Genomic DNA, 23884 nt, shown 5'->3' on the forward strand with positions numbered 1-23884 from the left:
AAATTTTATTCTAAGAATGGTCCATGTCGCAGAAAAAAGGTGAGTAGAAGAATAGAGATCCTGTTTAGTATCCTTCACTGTATGCCATACACTAAAAAGGTGTATATGACGCTATTATAGCATTTTTTTTTTTTGGGTCCTTCTTCATCATGTTTCCCTTGCAAGCTTTTTATGAATTTATAAACTATTCTTATTAGTTAGGGAGTTTTCAATTTGAATATTACTCTACATTACATATTAGTTTATTTGTTGTTGTTTTTTTCAGTAGCAGCAGACTCAGTTTCTCCTGTAAGTGGATATTTAAGAGTTACAAAGAAAAACTTCAATGTTAAAAGTTGAGTTCTGAGATTGACAAATCTAATGGAGAAAAAGAAAGGAAAAGAAGCTATAAATTATACAATAGAAAGATTGTTTCTCAAAGATTAAGTGTATTATGATGTTAAGGCAAACATTAAAATAAATGAGATTTCAGATGCCATTGAGCAACTTGATCATTTTGATTTCAGCAACCTCTTGATAGAGAAGTGATGATCTCTAAGATTTAGAATGAAGATATACTATATGAGAGGGTCCTATTGGAGGGATGCAATGGAAAATGTCAATTATATATATAGATATTTTTTAAAAGCATCAATAAAGTTTTTCTTTCTTTGTTTTTTTTTAAATTAATGTGTTACTTATTGCTACTCCCTATAACTCAAGTGCAGAAAAGTAATCTAAATAAAGTGTTTTAGGTTCTATAACTTAAAAAACCCTGAATTTTAATTATAATATTAAATTAAATATAACAATAAACCTAATAATAATAATAACATAACAATCCATAGTGCTTTAAAGTTTATAAAGTATATTCTTCATAATTCCTCCTTCTGAGGGATAGTACTGCATGTATCATTATCTGCATCTGACAGTGGAAGAAACTGAGGCTAGGAGAAATTATATGGTAGTGCTATTCAACTCCTCTGAATCTAATTTTTTTCCTCTAAATTATGCTGCCTTAATTATGTGTTATTTTTCTTAAATGAATGATTCAAACATGAAAGAGCTCCCTGATCACCAACATACTATTTTAGGTCTCATATGTTTATCTCTCAATTCGACAAATTGTGATTTTTTTATCTTTTCACATTTTCTAGCAGGGCACAGTATATATATGCCTGGTTTCTTTACGGACACCAATGTACGAAAAACTATCTTCCTAAAGCAGTCCACTTTCAACAAACTGGTGATTTTAACCCTTTCATAAAATCCAAGGCTTATGTGTGAAAATTAAACCTGAATAGTTTCATTAAGAACATATCATATTTTTAAATGGTCAAAGGATATGAACAGACAATTCTCATATGAAGAAATTGAAACTATTTCTAGCCATATGAAAAGATGCTCCAAGTCATTATTAATCAGAGAAATGCAAATTAAGACAACTCTGAGATACCACTACATACCTGTCAGATTGGCTAGAATGACAGGGAAAGATAATGCACAATGTTGGAGGGAATGTGGAAAAACAGGGACACTGATACATTGTTGATGGAATTGTGAACACATCCAGGCATTCTGGAGAGCAATTTGGAACTATGCTCTAAAAGTTATCAAACTGTGCATACCCTTTGACACAGCAATGTTACTATTGGGTTTATATCCCAAAGAGATTTTAAAGAAGGTAAAGGGACCTGTATGTGCAAGAATGTTTGTGGCAGCAGGATGATTTCAGAAAGGCCTGGAGAGACTTACATGAACTGATGCTGAGTGAAATGAGCAGGACCAAGAGATCATTATATACTTCAATAACAATACTATATGATGATCAATTCTGATAGACGTGGCCATCTTAAACAATGAGATGAAGCAAATCAATTCCAATAGAATAATAATGAACTGAACCAGCTACACCCAGCAAAAGAACTCTGGGAGATGACTATGAACCACTACATAGCATTCCCAATCCCTCTATTTTTGCCCACCTGCATTTTTATTTCCTTCACAGGCCAATTTAGTGTACAATAGTGTATATATTCGAAGTCCGATTCTTTTAGTACAGCAAAATAACTGTTTGGACATGTATATATATATTGTATTTAATTTTTATTTTAACATATTTAACATGTATTGGTCAACCTGCCATTTGGGAGGGGGGAAGGAGGGGAAAAATTGGAATGAAGGGTTTGGCAATTGTTAGTGCTGTAAAATTACCCATGCATATATCTGGTAAATAAAAGCTATTAAAAAAAAAGAAAATATCATATTTTGATTTTTCTCACACAATATGACATAGAGAAAGAATTGCACATATTTAAACTGTATCAGGTTGCTTGCTGAGAGAAGGGGAATTATGAAAGGAAGAAAAATCTGAAACACAAAGTTTTACAAAAATGAATATTGAAAACTATATTTGGGAAATATTATTTTAAAACAGGACAAATCATATTGAACTAATAATTCTTCTCATACTATTCTTGTGGGAAAGATTTGGAATACTTTAAATGGCTGGTTGCAAAGAATAATCATTAATAGTTTAACGGCAACTTGGAAGGAGGTCTTTAGGGAAGTGGCATTGTGCTGCTTGCCCTCTTTTATCAAGGTCCTACATAAAGGAGTTTATAGCAGGCTTATTGCATCTGCAGATGACATCAAAGTAGCCATGGTAACTAATGTGCTGAATGACAGAGTCAAGATGCCAAAACAACAGGCTACAGAATAGTGTATGAAATAAAATTAGAGGAAATTAAATCAAAACAAAGTAAAATCTTAAACGTGTACTTAAAAATCAACTTCACAAATGTGAAATGAGGAGGCTCATAGCAGACACAGTTCATCTGAAAAAGATTTGGAGTTTTTAGAGAACTACAGAATTCAATATGTATAAGGAGAGGGATAAGACACAATATCTGAGAATGAGGATACAAAGTATTTCTATATTATGTTCTAAATAAGTTACAACTAGAATATGTAGTCAATTCTAGATGCCACATTTTAAGGATAAACAGGAAAATATTTGGAGGAAAGCAACTGTGATGAAGAAAAGTCTTGTGTTCTTGCCATATGAAAGCTAGCTGACAGAAGCAGAGGTGGTCAGTCTGGAGAAGAGAAGTCTCAGGGAATTATGGGATTTGTGGAAACCTTTTATTCACAGCTTTAGTGACCAGACATGAGTCTCCTTTGCCTGATCCTTCTTCAGACCATTGCTTCTAACTGTAGGTTTCTCATTCTGTTCTGGAACCCTTTCCTCACCTCTCTTTAATCTTCTTCACTTGATGATCTCATCAGCTCCCTTGGATTTAATCTCTATGCTGATGATTCTCAAATCAACCTATTCTGCTCCTAATTTCTCTGCTGACCTCCAATATTGCATATCCAACTGCCTTTCAGACATTTTGACCTGAATGGCAAGTAGAACCTTTAATTCAACATTTCCATTATTGAATTCATTATCTTTGCCTCAACCTTCTCTCCTTCTGGCCTTCCCTTTATACCACCATCCTTCCAATCTCTCAGGCTCACAATGTAATCATCCTCAAATCTTTATCATCTCTCATTTTCTATATCCATTCTGTTGACAAGGCTTGTTGATTTTACCTTTGCAGCATCCCCTTAAACAAAGCCTTTTCTCTCCTCTGACACAATCATCACTTTGGTCAGGCCATCATCACTTTATACCTGGATTATTGTAACACCTTGCTGGTAGATCTGTCTGCCTTCTCCCTACAGTTCTCCCTACATCCATTCAGTCACCAAAGTGATTTTCCTAAAGTGCAGCTCTGATCATGTAATCCTCCTGCTCTTCCCTCAACCTCTTCTCTCCCCCCAGCAGAGCCATTGCCAGTCATCTTAGATGACCCATGTCTTGCCACTGGAGTCTGAAGACTCTGGAGAAGAGAGTGAAGCTGATGACTTTATACAGCACTGTCTCATTTAATCCAATTTACTTGCAAATCAAGACCTGACCCTTCTGTTGTCATTGGTCCTCTTTGAGAATAAAGGACTAACAACAACACGATCTTTACCCCCTAAATAAATTCCAGTGGTTCCGTATTACTTCAAGGATCAAATACAAAATTTTCTGTTTGGCACTCAAAGTCCATCATAATTCAGTCTTTCCTACTTTTCCAGTCTTCTCTTACCTCACTCTCCAATACATACATACATACATACATATATATACATACATATATGTATATATATATATATGTATATATCCCCCATATTTGGAATTCTCTCTTATATATATGTATATATCCCCCATATTTGGAATTCTCTCTTTCCCTAACTCTACCTATAGTCCATAAAAATCTCAACTATAGGAAGCCTTTCCCAAACCTTTTTATTCTAAGGCTTTCCTACCCTTATTTATTATTTTTCTTGTATATAGTTTTTCTGTATATATTTGTTTGCTTGGTTGTTTCTCCAATTAGATTGTAAGCTCCCCCGGAAGCAAAGAAAGACTGGATTTTACCTCTTTTTTGAATCCTCAATGTTATAGAAGGTACCTAATAAATTTTTATTGTCTGACAGTAACATTTAGAGATTTTCTCACAGTAAACTTTGGATAAAAGTATAAGAGACATAAATTTGAAAGCTTGGGAGAAGCCTTCAAGATTATACCAAATTCACATAGGCCCAGTGTTTGGGGGACTGGATTAGATGAGTAATAATGAAGAAATTGCTCTCTGATAAAAGTCATGGATTTTGTGAAGTCTGAACCTAACTTGGACATACAAATTATCATGAATATCATCTTTCTCAATGACTTGGCTCAGTCATGCTCTCCATGCATTTCCTCCACCATCATTACCAGAGATATAAACATTTTTTGATCTTTTGAATACTTTCCCTTCATAGCCTTAAATTTTTCAAAAATTTTGACCTCTATTGAGACAGTAAGGTATAGTGAATAAATCAGTGGATTTAGAAATAAGAAACTCTTGGTTCAAACCTTACTTCAGAAACTTAGTCAATGTGTGACTCTAAGCAGTCACTTAACCTCTCCGGGCCTCAGTTTTCTTATCTGTAAAATAAGGAAGTTGACCTTTCTAGCTTTAAATCTCTAATTCTATGATCTATCATCATTATATTTTAGCCACTTGGGTAGTGACACCATAAACTTCCCTGTCACTTAAAACTGTTCTAAAACCAAGATATTCAACCCTAAAATTTCCCTCTCTCACCACAAGTTTGAGTCCACTTCTCTAATTGCTCCTATAACTCAGATAAAAAGAAAGTCTCCCCTTCCTGACCTCAAAAAAGCTATGCTCTCAAAGAGCTCACAGTTTAACTGGAGAAAACATACTATATAAAGGATAGATTGGAGGCAGTCTTAAGGAGATGTCACTAAGATTAAGGAGGGCCATACAACATTTCTCACAGAAGGTGAGAGTGTAGCTGAGACTTGAACGAAGCCAAGGATGCTAGAAGGTAACTATAATGCTGGAAGATAGCTATAAGGAAAGAGAGAATTCTAGATAGGGGAGACATCCAGCAAAAATGCTTAGAATCAGGAGATGAGAAGTCTTGTATAAGGAACAGCAAGGTGGCCACATCATTTGATAGTAAAGTATGTAGAAAAGAGTAAGGCATAAGAAGGGTATAGAAAGGTAGAAAGCGGCCAGGTTATGAAGGGCTTGAAAAGTTAAAACAGAGGATTTTATATTTGATTCTGGAAATAATCAGGAACCAATTATTAAATAGGGGGAACGATGGTTAGACTTGTAGTTTAGGAAGGTCATTTTGATAGCTGAGTGTTAAGATGGACTAGAATAGGGAAAGATGAGGCAGGCAGAATCACCACTAGGGTATAATAGTCTAAGCATGAAGTGATGAGGGGCTTGGTCAGAATGGTAGCAGTGTCAAAGGAAAGAAGAGAACATACATAAGACATGTTTCAAAGGCAGAAACTATAAGACTGGGCAACTAATTGCCTCCTGGGGAGGTGAGAGCAAAAAGTTGAAGGTGACTCCTAAGTTATAAGCCTGGATGACTAGGAAAATGAGGAATTTGTGAAATCAATAGGGAAGTCAGGACGCAGGGAAGTTTGGGAAGTTAAAGATAATGAGTTCAATTTTAGATACACTGAATATCCAAGTAAGATGTCAACCGGACATTCAGTTTTTGATGTCCAAAAAGTAATCAGAAATGCCAGAATATAAGTCTGAAGAGGTTAAGGCTAGACAAATAGTTCTGAAAAACATATGAAAAAGAGATGACAACTAAAATGTTGATGAGATCACAAAGTGAAATAATATAAAAGGAGATGGGGAAAGGACACAGGACAGCAATACTTAGGATATACCTATGATTAGCAGCCCTGGAAGAAATCCAGTAAAGGGAGACTGAGAGGCAAGTCAGACAGGTGAGAGGAGGAGCAAGAGAGAACAGTGGCATGAAAACCTAGAGAAAATAGAGTGTCAAGGAGAAGAGGGTGACCAACAATGTCAAAGACTGAAGAGGAAGCATGAGGACTGAAAAAAGGACATTAGAATTGTCAAGTAAGAGGTGATGACTTTTGACAGAAGGACTTTGGTTGAATGAAGAGGAGAAAAGTCAAATTTCAGAGATAAACTAATCCTAACTAAAAATTTCTCTCCTTTGTCAATTTTTCCCTCAGAGGACTTTATTTGGATCTCTGCTGCTTTTCTCTTATTTTTGACACTGTATTATTCTCATCTTTCAATGTCATCATTCCCTAGGCTCTCTGAAGGAAAAGATGATCATTTTTCATTTTTTTACTCCTACTGCCTAGCACAATTCCTTGCAGAGGAGGTATTGAATAAATATTATGCTGAATTGAGATGAAGGGACCTTGAATAACTCCCACTATTCAGACCCCATTCCTGTTCTAGAGCTTTTTCTCACTGACTGGCACATCCAGTGAAATCAAGGGCCCTTGAAGGATCAAAGGAGTCCATAAACCTGCCAAACTAGATCTGCCCAGGTCTGACAGAGCTTTGTTTTCAGTGTGTGAAGATGTGCATTAAGAAAGTGTGGACAATTTTAGCAGCTAGTGATTCATTAAGGAACTTTCTAATAATTGTATAAATTCAGTCAAGAGCAGTTATGATAACTGAAAATGAGGCTATGGTCTGCAGAGGGAATTTCAAAATCTTTTTTTCAGGAAACTCATCTCTTTAATCTCTGAAATCAGGGATACTTAAGAAAAGTCAAAGGACAAACAGATGCTGAAGTTTAGGGAGCTGAAATTAAGTTAGAAGAGGGAAGGCATAAGCTGTTGATGTTCACATGAGAATTATAATGAGAACTAAAGCCAGGCATGGAATAATAACACCATAGCCAAGAAAGGACAAAAGCTTTTCTCCCTACCTATGATCCCTCTACTCTCCATTTTCAATTCCCAAACGCTACCACAGCCTAGTTGGGTTTTGTACATTACCTCAAAGGTGTAGTGAAGCATTAAGAGATTCTTGCTAACACATGTTCTGATGACTATAAAAAGTTCTATGGGAAAGGAGATGTTACAAGTGTAAAAATATCTGGTAGGTAATCATTTATGTGTATTCTCTAATGTAGCGGAATGCAGGCTGAACTCAGGGGCAGGAAACTTGGGATCCAACCCTGGCTCAAACACTTACCATCTGACTATGAGTGAATCACCTCTCTCACTTTTGGTGTCAACATCTGTAAAAATGGGGATAATAACATCTGTATACCTACAGGATTACTGGAAGGAAAGCATTCTGTTAAAATTTTCACAATTATAATTTTTATAAATGAACCCCTTTGATCAGCAACATTTATTAAGTATTTGCCATTTATTTTTTCAAGATGGAGAACATACCTGTGATTTTAATATTACAAGGAATGCCAAAAGGTGATTCTCCTACAGTTCCAGATGTCCCACCCCATCTGCATGTGCACCCCAGGTCAAGTTTCTGCTGCATGAACTAAAAAACGAACAAAAAATTCGAATCATGTTTTTAGTACTTCTACTCTTTTTAAGAAGCACTTACTTCTCATCCCCACTCCCCCAACCATTTTAAAAGTTACATTTGTTTCTCAGAGGCTGCTCAGTTTCTTTAACTTGAAATCCACATAATGTGCCTGTTCTCTTGATGCAAAAGCATGTTATTAAAGAAGAGCCAACCTCAATTCATTCCCTCAAGTTAATTTCAGAGTGGTAAATTTCACATTTCATTACCTGCTCTGTGATGGCCTGGAAGCTATAGAGTCTGATCAGTCCCGAGTTATGCATTACAATCAACATTCCATGAGAAATCGTGGCATCTGTGACACCACTCCCAAAAATCTGGGAAGAAAGGCAGAGTTCACTTGTGAGAAACCCCAGAGAAAACATTGCCTCCAAGCACTGTAGCTACGGATACATCATACTGCTTTGATAGACTTGTTTGCTCTTCAAATTACTCATGCAGACCTGCTGCCTGTTGTTTTAATTTTAGGATAAAAAAAATAATTCAGCACTTCTTAGTAATCTATGGAATAATAGGTCTGTGACAGCAGAGAGCTAGAAAATCAGCTACAGAGCTGAGGTGCTATTAGGGGTGAACTACTGGAGTCTAAGGCTCTGAACACTAATGGGATCGGCATGTGCACAATGAGTGGAGAACATACTCCTTAATGATGCAGCTGCATTCATTTGGTTCAGAGAGCTTTGTACATACCCATTAAGAGCAACCCTACTCTCCATGGAAATATGAATACATTTTGTCCATCTAATTCTTAATGGATACCACTCTACCATGCATGTACTGCCAGGTGCCCATTCTTTATGCTAAAATGTTCTTTATAAAGAGATTTTTATTTAGCTAATCATTGGTGGAGAGATTGAATCTAGGAAAGTAATTCAAATGAGAAACTGCCAATTCCAGAATTTCACCCATCCTTTTGTTTTCTAAATCTCTAATATCGTTTGATTTTTCAGTCAGCCTTATAGGGAGCCAGGTCTTTTTTCCTTAAACAGTCACATCAAAAACATCAATAAAACTTAGAAAGAAATGCAGCATGAACAGAACTTAGCTAGTGATTTAGATTTCTATCAATGTTTTCACAATGGACTCTGTGAATGTTCTATAAATTCTCTATGAATAAACTAGATTCTGTACATGTAAAGCAGCTAAAGGTCAACATAGAATAATATCCACAGCAGGGAAGAACAATGGGAAATTAATAAATTTCTACCTTAATGATTAATTATGTTTGCTTAAAATTACCTGCCTTAATGGTATGGAAGAATCTTATAAGTTTCATTTTCTAGTGTGAAATATCTCTCTTGTGGAAATTAAAAATATATTTGCATGTTATCTGTATGTAATATATATATATATATATATATATATAGGTACATATTCATGATACATAGAAAACCTATTTCTATCTGCATTCATACATATATCTTCTATTATATACAGAAATACATATATATCTATATATGTCAATACACACATATCATCTAAATATATTAGAAATGGGTCTCGTATTACTTAATTGCTCCTGTTTACTATTCAAATCACCTCTCTAACCTTGATGCTTCAATTTCTGGTTTTGTTTTTAAAAAATAATTCTGCACTCCTTAGTAAAAAACAAAAATATCTTTTGTGATACAAGTAGGTATTTAATAAAGGTTTAAAGAATAATTTAACTCAGAAAAACCATACTTAGAAATAGCCACTAATCCAGGGTAAAGAGCGATTTATGCTAGGGAAGTTTTAAGAATATTGATTCTATATAATTTGAAGATAAGCTGCCCAAAAAGTGGGACTTTTTTGTTTGTTTGTTTTTTTAATGAACAGGTGAACTTTTTGAACTTATGCCAAAGGCCAAGAGAGATAATAGAATAAACTTTGAGATTTCCACTTTCAAATTAAGTTAACATTCTATTTCCATTTTTCCCTGTGTCCACATTTAGTCATGCTTTAATGAATGCTCTGATAAATATACTTCATTAATTATTCAATATTAGAAGATATTATTTTGTTCATTAACACATTCACCATCATCTTATTCTTAAGATCTATACATAAAACAGAAAGGTTAATCAACTTTAGAAAATGAGGGGTCTAGCATTCTGAAACACTTGGGATGCAGAAATAAATTGATCTATATAAGATACTGGGAATACAAGGAAAAAAATGTTGCCTGTGCTCAAGGATCTTAAATTTTACTAAATTTAAAGTTTACAAGGAATATAACATGTATCCTGAAGAAGCAAAATACAGAAAGGGAACAAAAGGGCAAGAAAAATATCAGGCAAAGAGCCCTTAGAAAAGCATCAATAACTGAGAGGGAGCAGGGAAACTCCATGAAAGAAACAGAAGTGCAATCCAGGTATCAGAGCTTGTGGGAATGCTTAAGAGTGGCAGATGGATTTGTACCATGTTTCAGCTAACTCTTCCCCAATATACATTCTCAGAGATCATTAACATATTGGCATTAGCCATCATTACACTTTCCCCAATACTGTTATTTGTGCTTAAGGCTATCGTATTTTCAAATGTTATTTAGGAGACAAAAGGGAAACCACATGGGCCACTTTGGTCATGAATCACAGCTCTGAAACTGTTTTAAATGTGCTCCTGGCTCTGTTAAAGGAGTCAAAACACTATTTACTTTAAGGTTTAAAGCCAGTGATTTCCAAACTTTGAGGTTGTAACACCTTTCTATATTACTTTTCATACCTAGAATCTTAATTTCTAGTGGCGTTGGGGTAGGGACTAGAGATGACAGAAACAAATTTAGAACATGTCTTTCATTCCTATAGTTTGCTTTGTGGAGTCTTACCATATGTAAGGCCCAAAGCAATGATTTTCAATGGTACATATAACACTGACTGGCTTATTGGTTTTGTTTTTTATGTTGAAAGTCACTAAAACTTCAATTACCTATGCCATTTACCTATCCTTTTTCATAGATGAAGCTAGGAATTTAGGGGGGCCATTTCTATATCTAAGGCTGTAAGCAGCTATATTTTCTAAATCAAACTACTTCTCAATTCTTAGTCTATGTATCTATGTAATTATCTATGTAATATCAATACTTTTTTGTATCTATTATCCCTCTGCTCCTGATTTTAGAAGATTCTTGTCTAACACTTTTTAATGGATTTAGTATTATAATTATCAGAAAGACTTGATGCTGACCTGGATTGTACTCAGATCATTAGAATGATATTTTTCCCATCAAAGTTTCCTCATAAAAACTAAGTGAACCTTGTTCTAAAGAGGCTTGAAAAACAAAAGTTTAGTATCAAATGAGAACAGGAAAAAACTGTAAGAGAAGCAAGACATTTGATTTATTGTGTATCAGCTGTACTGAATAGAAGAAAGGTACACTGGCAGACATGTTTAGCTGGCTGGGCAATTTATTTATGTATCTAACTGAGCTCACAGATTTGCTCCTTTGCATAAACAATTATCACTGATTATAAGTCAAGTAGTAGCTTACCCTTCTCTTTAAATGAACAGCATAGACAAAAACCTAATGAAGCAACAATTAAATGGGGGTGGCATTCTCTATTTTGCAAAAGAAACAAGCAAGGTTTACCATATGTTATTATTATTATAGCTACTGCAGGTCATACTTAATTTAGAAACTAGTTCTTACTTTCTTATTGATCTCCAGCATTCCTATAAGTGAGAGAGGTATGACTCGAAATACGGCAAAGTACAACAGCACAGACGGTTGAATGCCTGCCTGGAAAGAAAGGTGGAAATTAGAGACAACCCACTAAGCAACGTTACTATGCTTCAGGCAACACTATGTTTTTATAAAGGAGAAAATGTCCATCCATCTAGAATTCAACTTACAGGCAAACAAGTTAAATTTGACATGAAGAAATAAGTATTCAAAACATCCCCACAAAACCTTCCATCATTGGAGCATAAAATTGAAAAAATGATTGACACAAACCACAGCCGTAAATATTTCTTAGCAGTGAGAGACTCTGGGTTTAGATCATAAACTGAAGCCCAGAAAACAAACAAGCTAATCAAGAGAAGCACAGCTATCAAGACTCAATGTATCATTTAAAATTAGCATCATGTTGATAAGAACAGCAGGTCTTCAGGAAAAGAGAAAAAAAATGCCTCAAGAACAGCAGCTTGAATTATTTCTCTTCTTAGAGAAAAGATTCCCTAACTGGAAGGACAGGGTTGAGGCTAGGCCCCTTAAACAGTAGTGAAATGCAAAGTATTCTCAAATGATCTGTAGAAAAACTTTGGAAATTTTCTGGGTCCCTAAGGATGTGCCAGGGAACTTTTCCATTCCTGAAGCAAGAGATGATGGTTAACAGGATGGGTAGGATTATGAGGTGAAAAGGAAAAAAAGAAAGGGAATATGAAAGGGAATGAAGGATAACATCATAGATTAGGGATAGAAGGGACCTCAAAGATCAAATCCAAATGACTCTTTTAACAGATCAGGAAACTGAGGCTGAGGGAAATGAAGTAACTCATCTAAGATCAGAGAGACAAGAAACAGCAGAGTTAAGGTTCAAACCCAGGTCCTCTGACCCAGATCCAGCTCTTTTTCCCTGTGCCACACTGCTTCCAAAAGAATGGAAGAATCTTGGGGACAACAAGTGCCAATTATTTTACAAATCTTAAAGTGCTATATATATAAATGAGCTATTCTGCTCCAAGGGAAAAATATGAATTCATTTGAGTTTTGCATGTGGGAGGCAACAGAGAAAAGGATGTGAGAAAGTTTGTGTATGAGAGGAATCAGTTAATAGGCATTTACCAAGCACTTACTATGTGTTATGCATACTCCTAAGCCCTGGGGATACAAAGAAAGGCAAAAACAAGATATCTGTCTTCAAGAAGTCCACATTGTATTGGGAAGACTAAAAGTAAATAACACAACTAAAGGTAGTCTCAGAGAAAAAGGCTTCTTTTAGAAGGTGAAATGTGAGCTGCACAAGCAAAGTCAGAGAAGACCTGTAAGGTGGGAGAGCCTTTCAGATATTAGGGGCAGCCAGTGAAAAAGACTGAATAAAGGAGATGGGGCATCCTGTGAGAAGTCAGCAAGGTCATGTTGTTGGAAATAAAACAAAGTGAAAAATGATAGGAAAAAAAGAAGGAAAGTTCATATATGGAAAGAATTATGAAGAGCTTTAAACATGAAACAGAGCTTATGCCTGATTCTGAAAATGCTAAGGAGCCCCAAAGTTTATTAAGCATGGAAGTCACACAGACCTGTTCTTTAAGATGTTTTACAAGGAGTAGGGGATGGACTGAAATGGGGAGAGACCTGGAGCAGGCAGAAGGTCACTACAAGGCCACTGTGACAGTTCAGGCATGAGGTAATGAAGATCTGCCCCAGGGCACGGTCATGTGGTTGGAGAAAGGGGAACATATACAAAGGATGTTGTAAAGGAAAAATGACAAGGCCTCACAAATGATCTAAAATGTGAAGCAAGGTTGAGTGAAGAGCTAAGGATGCTACCCTCTTGGGTGACTGGGAGGATAGATGGTGGTGCCCTCAACAGTAAGTTGAGAAGAGAAAACAGTTTTGGGGGAAATGCAATTATGAGTTCCATTTCAGATACGTTAAGTAAGTCTGAGGTTTCTGCAGTATCTAAAGTCAGAGAGGCAGTTGGTGATAGGAGATTACAGTTCAGATCAGTACTGAAATTTTGAGATGACAACTGAACCCAGGAGGTGATGAGATCTGGGCAAATTGCCTGACTCAGTTTCCTCAAATATAAAATGGGGGTTGTAATAGCACCTAACTCCCAGGGTCGTTGTGAGGTTAAAATATTAGTAAAGTACCTTAAAGTATTTTAGTATTATATATTATTATTACTCCCTGTGACATCCTTTAATTTCTCCCTTTCTACTACCTCCTTCAGTAATGGTATTATTTAAATAGGCCCACATCCTTCTATCCTTAAAATTCTTCTGCATTTGACCCTATCAGCAAGGCTAATAGTCTCTAATATCTCTCCTTTTCTTGGCTAAACTATTTAAGAAAATCATCTACCTTAGGTGCTTCCTCTTCCTCTCCTTTCCCTTACTTCTACATTTTCTGAAATCTGCTTCTGACATCATCATCAACTGAAACCATTTTCTCAAATGTTGCCAGTGATCTTTTATTTGTTGAATCTAATATTGAATCAATATTCATCCTTTTTAACCTCTCTGCAGCATCTGATATTTGCTAATCACCATTTTCTCCAGGATACTCTATCCTCCTTCTTCTAGGCTTTTATGACACTCCTTTCTTTTGGTTCTTCTCTTATTCTGACTACTTCCCAGTCTTCTTTTCTATATTTTTATTCAAGCCATACCTGCTGACCTTGGGTATCCTCCAAAGCTCTATTCTAAATTCTGTTTTGTTCTCCCTCTATACTATCTTACTTGTTGATTCCATCAGCTCCCATGAATTCAACCATTATTTCCTGAATTCTAATTTCCAAATGCCTCTTGGATATCTTATTTGGATGTCCTATAGGTACTTCAAACTCAAACATTCAAAAAACAATCATTCCTCCCAAACCCACCTCTCTTCCCAATCTATCACTGTTGGATGTACCACCATCTCCAATCAATCACCCGATATTGTGACTTCAGTATTATCCTCCTATGCAGAAACTCCAGTGATTGCCTATTATTTATGGATAACACTCCTATTTATTATTTAAAGCCCTTCACAATCCTCCTTACCTTTTCAGTCTTCTTATGTTTGTCTTCCCATTCACCTACTTTATGATCCGGTGAATTTGGTCTTTTGGTTCTTCCTCCCACAAGCTACCCATTCCTTTTCACTACCTATACCGCATGTCTGGAATATTCTCTCACCTCACCTTTGCTTCCTAACTCTCCTGCCTTTCATTAAGACTCAGTTCAAATCCCAGCTTCTGAAAATCTTTCCCTAGCTTTTACTATTTTCCCCTCTTATCTTCCATTATTTTGCCTTTCATTTATTCTCTATGTTTTTTGTATGTAGCTTTTTATTTTTGGTTTCTCTGATTTGAATGTAGACTTCTTGAGATCAAGGATTGTCTTTTAGACCTTCTTTGTGTCCTTATCACTTAGCAGTATGGTTGGCACACAGTAAATGCTTTTTAAAAATGCTTATTGACTAACAGGTGGTAACAAGATGGCAAGAAAATGGTATGGAATGAAAATGACACTAAACTTCCCCATAGAGAAACATGCCATTATTAAGAGTTAAAAAAAACCCAAACATTACAATGTTGATTAAAAATTAGTTTTTCAACAAAGAAGAAGGCATTAAATAAAAGACCACTGAGTAACTGAAGAAAATTTTGATACTGTAGGGTATTAGTTTTATTGTAACATTTCTTCTGTAGGTCTGACTTTCTCCATCAATCAAAAAGCTAAACATATATATTTACCTGGCGTGCCAGAGTAGTGGCTTTGCTTTGAGCTGATTTGACAACAATGACCTCTTGGGGAGTGTCCCAGTTCAAATATCTTTTTTGAAAGAAAAAAAGTAAAGATGTTTGGGATCAGCTTTTTAATGTATTTTTACTCAACTATGATGGATACAATATTTTATAAGACAACAATCTTTTAACTAAAAGTGGACTGTTGTGAAGATCAAATGAGAGATTTTTAAACCATTTAGCATAGTGCCTGACCCATAATACAATGCTTGTTCACTTCCCTGCTAAAACAAACTATTTTATTAAATATTTATAAATCACTGAAAAATTCCTCTGAAATTTATAAAATATCAACTTGAAATGTATATTTTTTCTTCTGAATAATTTTTGAGCCTTGGGCCTTTAAAATACTGTTTGATCTACCAGTATCAAAACTTAATCAAGCAAAACAAGAATATATTTTAAAATGGAAATCTCATAAAAATCCTAAGTAAAAAAAAAGTAGTTTTATTTCAGACTTCACATGCACATCTCTTTTAAAACCTATCTATTTTGCTTAGCTGCTACCCGCAGTTATGAGCATCACAGTAGACCACTTCATTCGGATTACTTCCTCCCTCTACTGAACTAACATTGCATTTTTTACCTTATTTCATCTTTATATTTTACCTTTGGTTATGTTAATTTGTTGATTCTCCTACTAGATTATAAGATCAATAAGGGTACAGATGGTTTCTCACATAGGATCACAGAATTAGCCAACCCTTTCATATTACAGGTGAGAAAATGGGCTCAGCCAGTTCAAAGGATTCGTCTAGTGTCACAATAATGATGTAATAGGTCATATTACAGGACTTCATGATTCTAAATCTAGCACTCTGTCCACTACACTAGGTTGCCATTCAAGAACTCAATGCATGAGAGGAACTCCATGAATATTTACTGTATGAACTAACAAATCAAACTTTTAAAATGAAATGATCTTTCTGCCTGAAATTTGGTGAAATTTAGTGACCCTCCACAAAATCCTGGCTTAAATTTTCTCTTACACCCTAAGAAATAAAATTTACTTAAAAGACAGGTTTGGGAAACCAAAGAAATTGGTGTTATGAACCCAAATGCCAGTTATGTGTAGGGAAAAATATCCAAAGGAGAACAGAACACTGTAAATCAAAAGCCCTGGAAAATAAGTATAGAGTTCTCAGAAATAAAAACTTGGCCTTAAAAGTGATTGACAGTTTCATACCTGAATTTGCAATAAGAAGCAAGATAAACTTTCTCCAATACTTCTCCATTATTTGCAGATATACGAAGTAGCCAGTTATGAGCAGTTAGTGCTATAAGGGAGGACCTGTAATCTGATGGATTAGGCAGTATATCCCCCTAGATTAAAAAAAAATAAGTGAGCTGTGAAAAGTCTGAATTTAGCCATGAATGGGATACTGCCTAGCATCCAAAGTAAACAGCCATACTCACAAGAAAAAATTCAAACAAATAAGTAGCCTAGGAGAGAGGCACATTAAATGTTTGAGTATAGCAGCCCCATAAATCAGAATGAAAAAGAGCTAAGGTTGTTATGTATAGGTTACATTTGTTAATAACTCTTAAAATAGATGTCATAAAAATATCTGAAATTAAGCAATTAAGTGTCACATGGAAGAATTGACTTTACTCCTCCTATTTTCTTTCCCTGATCTGTATGACTTCTTTTACTTCAAAACTTTGGTAATATGTCTGAAACAAACTACACTAATTGTTGCTCGATATTGGCTCTATTCTGGTCTCAATTAAAAAATGCAATTTGGAACTAAAAGGCAAAGGGGGAAGAGGAAGTAGATGTGCATAGTAGTTCAGTGTCTTTTTACTTTTTATTAATGAATTCATCCAACAGTGCTGCTGCAGTGACATCCTAGAAGTGTCCCCCTACTCTCATTGAGTAGCTGCCACAAGGTGGAAGTCTAATACAACAAGAGGGAGAAGAGGGGAAAGAGACTGCATTGGGTTTGAGAATATGGCCCTAAGAGGAAAGATTAAGGGAAATTTCAGATCTAGCTAAGCCAATGTTTCTTTAAGCAGAGAAGGAAGACTATGCAATGAACCAGAGGCAGGCATAGTCAGCTCTTCATAAATGGTTGTCAAAAGACTGAATTATTAAATATATTTCACATGGGTGTGTGAATTTTTCCTTCTTTCCTAACTGTTAAGTTAAAAAACAAAACAAAACAAAACCAAAAAAAAAAAAAAAAAAAAAAAAGACCCAAACTAAACCTGTCATGCTTCTCTGTTATATATTGAACGACATTGTACGACACAATAATGCCTAGGTCCCAATTCACTTTAAACTACCATACTGATTATATTAGCATCCATTTCAATGCTTTAAACACCAGGGAATTATTATAGGATCCTAGATCTAGACCTGAAAGAAATCTCAAAAGCTCCAAACCCTCAGCTTTCTCCCACCCTACTTTATCCATGGGGTTTAAACATCTTCCATAAGCCTAAATGCTAATGGAATACCCAAATAGTGAAAACTTTTAGGAGTAGAATATTATCAACAGTATATATTTCATTTTTGTCTTTGACTCTCCAGTGCCTAGAATAGGGCTTGTTCCAAAGTAGGCATTTAATAAATGCTTGCTAATTGATAATATACTTCTGGATTTTTTTTCCCATGAAAAAGTTTCTTTTACTTCAAATTAGAAGAAAAAATCAGAGGCAAAATTTGGAATTAGGCAATGATATCTTGCACTTGTGTATGAATGGACTTATTTTCAGTAGTAGTTTATCCTGGTATTGTACAAAAATGCAATTAACTAGTTTAGCAGCAAAGATTTCAGAGATCCAAAATGTATCTGCTCAAAAATGTCTGTTTAAATATTTATTTGACTTTCATTGTAATATAGTTTAAATATCTTGGCAAAATAAAACAAACCAAGCCATTTTTTATGACTAAAGTTCAGGTTTGATTTCTTTCTTTATGTAAGATGTTGAGACCTATACCTATTTCTATAATGTGTGGGTAGCTCTGTGATCTTGGTCATTACTTCTTTGGGATCCAGTATTCTAAGTTTTTTTTTTTTTTCCTTAAGAAATATTTATAATATTTAACAATCATTTAAAAAAATTTTAAGTTCCAAATTCTCTCTCTCTTTCCCACTCTTTTCCCACCAATTGAGGAAGCAAGAAATTTGATATCAATTATATATGTAAAATCATGCAATACATATTTCCATTTTAATCATGTTGCCAAAAACGACAAGAAAAGTAAAGTAAAAAAATTAGCCTGCAATCTGAATTCAGACTTTATTAGTATTCTCTGTGGAGGTGGATAACATTTTTTATCAAGGATCTCTTGGATCATTGTATTGATGAGAATAACTAAATTATTCATATTGGATCACTGTATAATATTGTTACTATATACAATGTTCTCCTGTTTTTGCTTGCTTCACTTAACATGATTTCATATAAATCCTCCCAGGTTTTTCTGAAATCATCCTGCTCATTGTTTGTTATACGACAATAGTATTTCATCACAATCATAAACCACAACTTAGTATTCTCCAGTTGATGGGCATCACCTCAATTTCCATTTTTTTGCCACCACAAAAAGAACTGCTATAAATATTTTTGGATATATATTTTCCCTTTATCTTTGATCTTTCTGGGGTACAGATACACAGTAGTGGTATTACTAGGTCAAAATATATTTACAGTTTTATAGCCCTTTGGGCATTATTCTACAAAATGACTAGACTAGTTTACAATTCCATCAACAGACCATTTGTGTCCTGATATTTCCACATCATGTCAACATGTCATTTTCCTTTTCAGTCATGTTATTCAATCTAATAGATATGAGGTGGCACTCTTCAGTTATTTTAAATTACATTTCTCTAATAAAAAGTGATTAAGAAAATTTTTTTTCCTATGACTATAGATAGTTTTGATTTCTTCTGAAAACTGTTCAGATCCTTGTCCATTTATCAATTGAAGAATGACTCATATATAATTTTGACTCAGTTCCCCATATATTTGAGAAAAGAAGTCTTCCTTAGAGAAACCTGCCACAAAACCTTTTCTTTAGTTTCCTGCTTTCCTTCTAATCTTGGCTGCATTGCTTTCATTTGCACAAAATTATCCATTTTATTTCCTAGGATCCTCTCATTTCATCATAAATTCTTTCCTTTTTCATAGACAACAGGTGAAATTTTCCTCTAATTTGTTTATATCACCTTTATGACTAAACAATGTACCTATTTTCTAGGCTTTCAAATGAGAGGGCGGTTAGACTAGACTAGAAGTCCCCTTCTTCAGTGCCATAACTTTATAGTTTTATATCTATATGTTGAGCCAATGTACATTTTTTTTTAAAAACCATAAATACTATTTAAAAATTAATTAACAGAGTAACAGAAGAAAGTTTCTAGAAGTCCAAGTTGTTAACTGCAAAAGAACTATTATATTCTACCTTTTCTTTTGATAAAGGGCACAGATTCATATATATTTATTTGAAAGCATATTATAATAGTTCAAATAGCCATGAAACACGATTTTTTCAATAAACAAATATTGTATCATCACGCTGTTAAGACAGTAAATATAATTTAAAATTTAGGGTTAAATTTAGGGTAATGAAGATAGTGATACAGTTTAATGTTATTAAATTTTTAACCTTTGATATTTTAATCTATATTACAAATATTGATTGAAAATGAAGACTTTATTAAACTATCAAAATTTCTTTTCTTTTTTTTCTGATGGCCATACAGTTAATCAAAAGAAATAATCATTTTCTGAGTTTCTTGTATGTTCAGAAGATAATCTCCTGCTGAAATTGTCTTATCACAGATTATTTCTACTTCCCCCCAACCCCTAACACTGTGATAAATGCATTTTTGCCCCAAATTAGTAATAAACCATTTTCTACAATATAACAATTTTTTTTTACATTTACCAAAGGATTCTGGGAGGGAAAAATCTTACCACAGGGCATTCCCACAATAAAGCATCCTCTATTTTTTCTGACTTAGAACACTTGGGCATCTCATAACGCTTTCTTGGTTCTGCTGCAACACTGAGGAAAAATGATAACAAATGATCACTCTTCTTTAGAAAATCCACACTGTTCTATCTATTCTGACTGATATGAATTATTCTTTTACTGTTCTTCCTTTTCATAAAATGCTACCTTAACCTCATGCTACACAGAATGAAAAGATTTCTTTTTCTCCTGAGAAATCTGCAGCAACCTTTCTCCCCTGAATAGTTGCAGTTTAAAAGTAAGTACCATTTAAATAGAAGAAATAGATTAATGTATAATGTTCAGCAAATCAATTATTCTCTGAGCCTCTTTCTTCAGTTGTAAAATAGGGGGAGAGGAAAGTACGTTCCATACAACAACAAAGTTGTTATGAGCAGCAGATGAGATATAGAAAGAACTTTGACATTTTTAAAGTGTGATGTAAATCTGAGCTCATGTTATTCTTCAGGAGTTCTTCGGGGACACTGTCTCATTGGAGAATCAAGTGACTTTTATTCATTTCTGTCAGTCTATCAACACAGCATTGCACAAGATTGAAAATAAGGCCGTTTTCAATGAAAATTTTTGGTGCTTATAACAAACTTCCAATAAGAGAACCCAAATCAATACCAACTATTCACAAAATTGAATGAAATGGTCTCAACACTAACCCTACTCATTTTGCTAACTGGCCATTATTAACCTATTATCTTTTACTTTTATGTGAGGCAAAACATCATCAACATATTAAAATATATGTTATTTCAGTTATTTTTTTTTTATTCAGGATATGTGATTTTATTGACTGAAGAAACATTAGAAGAAATGTTTATCAGTGCTGATTAGAAACTATTCAGCAATATAAAATCTTAGGAGTCTTGTCAGGAGGCACTGAGAGATTATGACTTTTTCAAAGTTATACAGCTCTGAATATGACTCAAGCAGATTTAAAATCCAGGCCATCCTGGATTTTATAGTTTTCTATTGAAAACTATAAGATAAAGCAATTCAAAAAACTATACGATGAATTTATGTCTTTGCTTTGTAATTTAAAGATTATTAAATAAGATTATTAAAGATTTGTAATTTAAAGATTATCTGAACAACAGATAATCTGAAATTCAAATATTCAAAAATTACATATTAGATCACCAGACTTTACCTTAAACTCTTCAATCCTCCCCTTCTCCCCACTTGTCTCATATTGCTACCTCACCAATCACAAGGTGGCACTTCTGCAGCAATTTTAAGGGCAATTTAGAATCAGGATGAACAGTGGTGTTATAAGTGTGAATTTTCATAAAAGAATCACCTGCTGACACAACACCGGTAATTGTCAAAATATATTCTTCCTCTCTCATAGGCAATAGGTGATTTAGAGTGAGTTGTCCAAACATTCTTGAATTTAGTGCTTTTCTGAAAGATACAATGGATGCTGTATTACAATTTGGTTAAGAGTTTGTTCGTATTCCTTCCAAATGACAGGATACTTTAAGTTAGTTAGCTTAATGTAATAGAGATGCTTTCTAAAGTTAAAAAAAAAAAAAAAAAAAAAGGATTCCAACACTGACCTGGCAACTAGTAAATCATTCTCTACTGACTCTTACATTAAAATGTTATTGCATATCTACTGTGAATATTAAAATTAGTTAGCAAGATTTTTAGGGAAAGAGCAATTGAAAAAGTTAGACTATAAAAGGAACAGTGACTAGGCACATACTAAGCAATAAAACAGGCAGTGTAGTAAGCCAGCAGCTTGGAGTAAAACTTTTCAACCTATGGTGGTGGGAAGAGTTAGGCTGGAGGCTTGGCTGGTTCCTGGAGTTTGCTTGGTCTAAACAGGTGGGTGTGAAAGTACTTTGATTTTTACTTGCTTTTGATCCTTACTTTCCTCACATATCTGTTTCGATGAAATGAAGTTACTCATTAATGTCAGTCAAATTTAAGAAAGAAATAAAATAAAAGCATCTTGAGATTCTAGTACTAGTACATCAATAAACTTCATTTCCAGGCTCTTCAGTGCCCCTCCTTCTCTTTACCTCTTCCTTAACAACAGCATTTCTAGGGAAAACATTCAAAACAACCCAATTTGCTGCTGCTTCTTAGCCAGCCCACCCAACTCCAAGCAAAACCAATAGTCTCCTCTAGGAGCTGGGGGGGAAATCTTTCTTTAAGAATTCTGATCAAAGCAATGATCGACTCTGATTCCCGAAGCCAAATACTGCAACATTCACTCTACCTCCAGACAGAGAAATGATGGACACAAGGGAGAAAAAAAGACTTTTTCTCTCAGAAAAAGCGACCGTGGGAGTTTTTGTTTGATTATGCATACATATTTATTGCAAAGGCATATTTTTCTTCTTTTTCAGCTTAGTAGGAAGGAGTACCAAAAAAATAAATAAAGAAAAGAGAAAAAAATTCATTGAAACTCAGAATAAAATAGGTCAGAAAGACGCATAGACAAGCAGGACAACTTTGGAAATCACTAGAACCTGTATTTCTAAAAGAAAAGCAATGTACATAAGAGATGCCCAGGGTTTTAGATATGTCGTCTTTTTATACGTATGTGAGAAATACACTTTATTCGGTGTTTAAATTCAGGATAAACAATTTTAGATGAAACAAAAAAATGTTTTACCCCGTAGGAGGGTGAAAATAAAGTGACCGCAGTTACCTGGCACACTAGCTTCCTCAGGATCCCCAGATTTGTCCTCTGAACCATCCCAGCATCATTCGTGAAAAAGCCCTGGGCCCTCCTGCTCAGCTGGCTGCAGATGTTGGGCTTCCCGCGGGCCCGAGGGCGCCTGGCGGCCGAATCTGGGCACATCTGGGCAGGTGGTCGGCCGGGGGCTGGCGCGCTCGGAGGTCCCCCCGGGGCCGGGCGGCGGGCACCGAAGCCTAGCTGGCAGGAGATTCAGAGAAGAGTGGACATCACTTCCCGCCGGACTGAGACCCGCTCTCCCTGCCCCCACCGCCGAGGAGGGGAGGTGGGGGACTTAGAGGGGGCAGTGCAAAATAGGGCCCGGGGCAGAGAGGAGCGGGGGAAGTGGAGGAAGGACCGGACCCAAGGAAGGGTGAGCGGGGGAGCGATTAAGTAAATCCGTGCTTAGCACTGGGGTCCAGAGCCTCGAGGCAGGTGACCCGGAGCCGGACGGGTGGTCACACTGTAGCACGCCGTCTGGGCGGGCGGAACGAGGGAAAGGAAATAGACCAACTTCCTGGCGGCCCCGAGGCCCGGCAGCGGCCGAGGCCAGAGGTAGTAGAGGATGCTCCAAAACCCGGCTCCAGCGGCGCTTCTTCCCCTCCCCCACCTCGCCCAGGGCACCCAGAGAACAAAAAGAGGCCGCCTTCCCACCTTCGGCCTCCTAATGCCTCTAGCTCCCCTGGGAAATGTAGTTTCTGACTCTCACGTAAGACACTTCCGGACTACAATTCCCATCAGGCGGGGAGGGGCGGAGAGAAAATTGTCCCCTCTTTAGTTCTGAGCCACGTGGCCTTTCCTACACGGTTGTGCTAGGTTTGGGACCCTGGGGCCCAAGGTG

General features: G+C 35.6%; 2 protein-coding genes across 3 annotated transcripts in view; one reads left to right on the forward strand and one right to left on the reverse strand.

The window, feature by feature from the left end:
• DCAF17 (DDB1 and CUL4 associated factor 17) overlaps nt 1-23884 on the reverse strand; it is a 75905-nt gene that overhangs the window by 18776 nt on the left and 33245 nt on the right. The window contains exons 2-9 of one of the 2 annotated variants that reach the window (XM_074303134.1): nt 23017-23725; nt 21655-21758; nt 20306-20396; nt 16563-16699; nt 15326-15404; nt 11569-11658; nt 8150-8257; nt 7790-7895 (exon numbers count right to left, since the gene is read on the reverse strand). In XM_074303134.1, the coding sequence (XP_074159235.1) occupies nt 7790-7895; nt 8150-8257; nt 11569-11658; nt 15326-15404; nt 16563-16699; nt 20306-20396; nt 21655-21758; nt 23017-23169 (868 nt within the window). In that variant the 5' untranslated portion in view covers nt 23170-23725. Of the gene's footprint in view, nt 1-7789; nt 7896-8149; nt 8258-11568; nt 11659-15325; nt 15405-16562; nt 16700-20305; nt 20397-21654; nt 21759-23016; nt 23726-23884 lie in introns of those variants that run through there. The other variant, XM_074303135.1, reaches the window with a different exon arrangement.
• The window catches only part of METTL8 (methyltransferase 8, tRNA N3-cytidine), a 118613-nt gene continuing 118519 nt past the window's right edge, over nt 23791-23884 (forward strand). The window contains exon 1 of the mRNA XM_074303136.1: nt 23791-23881. The gene's annotated coding sequence lies outside the window, so the exon portion shown is untranslated. The remainder of the gene's footprint in view (nt 23882-23884) is intronic.

This window comes from Sminthopsis crassicaudata, chromosome 3, assembly GCF_048593235.1.
Source record: "Sminthopsis crassicaudata isolate SCR6 chromosome 3, ASM4859323v1, whole genome shotgun sequence".
NCBI classification, from domain to species: Eukaryota; Metazoa; Chordata; class Mammalia; order Dasyuromorphia; family Dasyuridae; genus Sminthopsis; species Sminthopsis crassicaudata.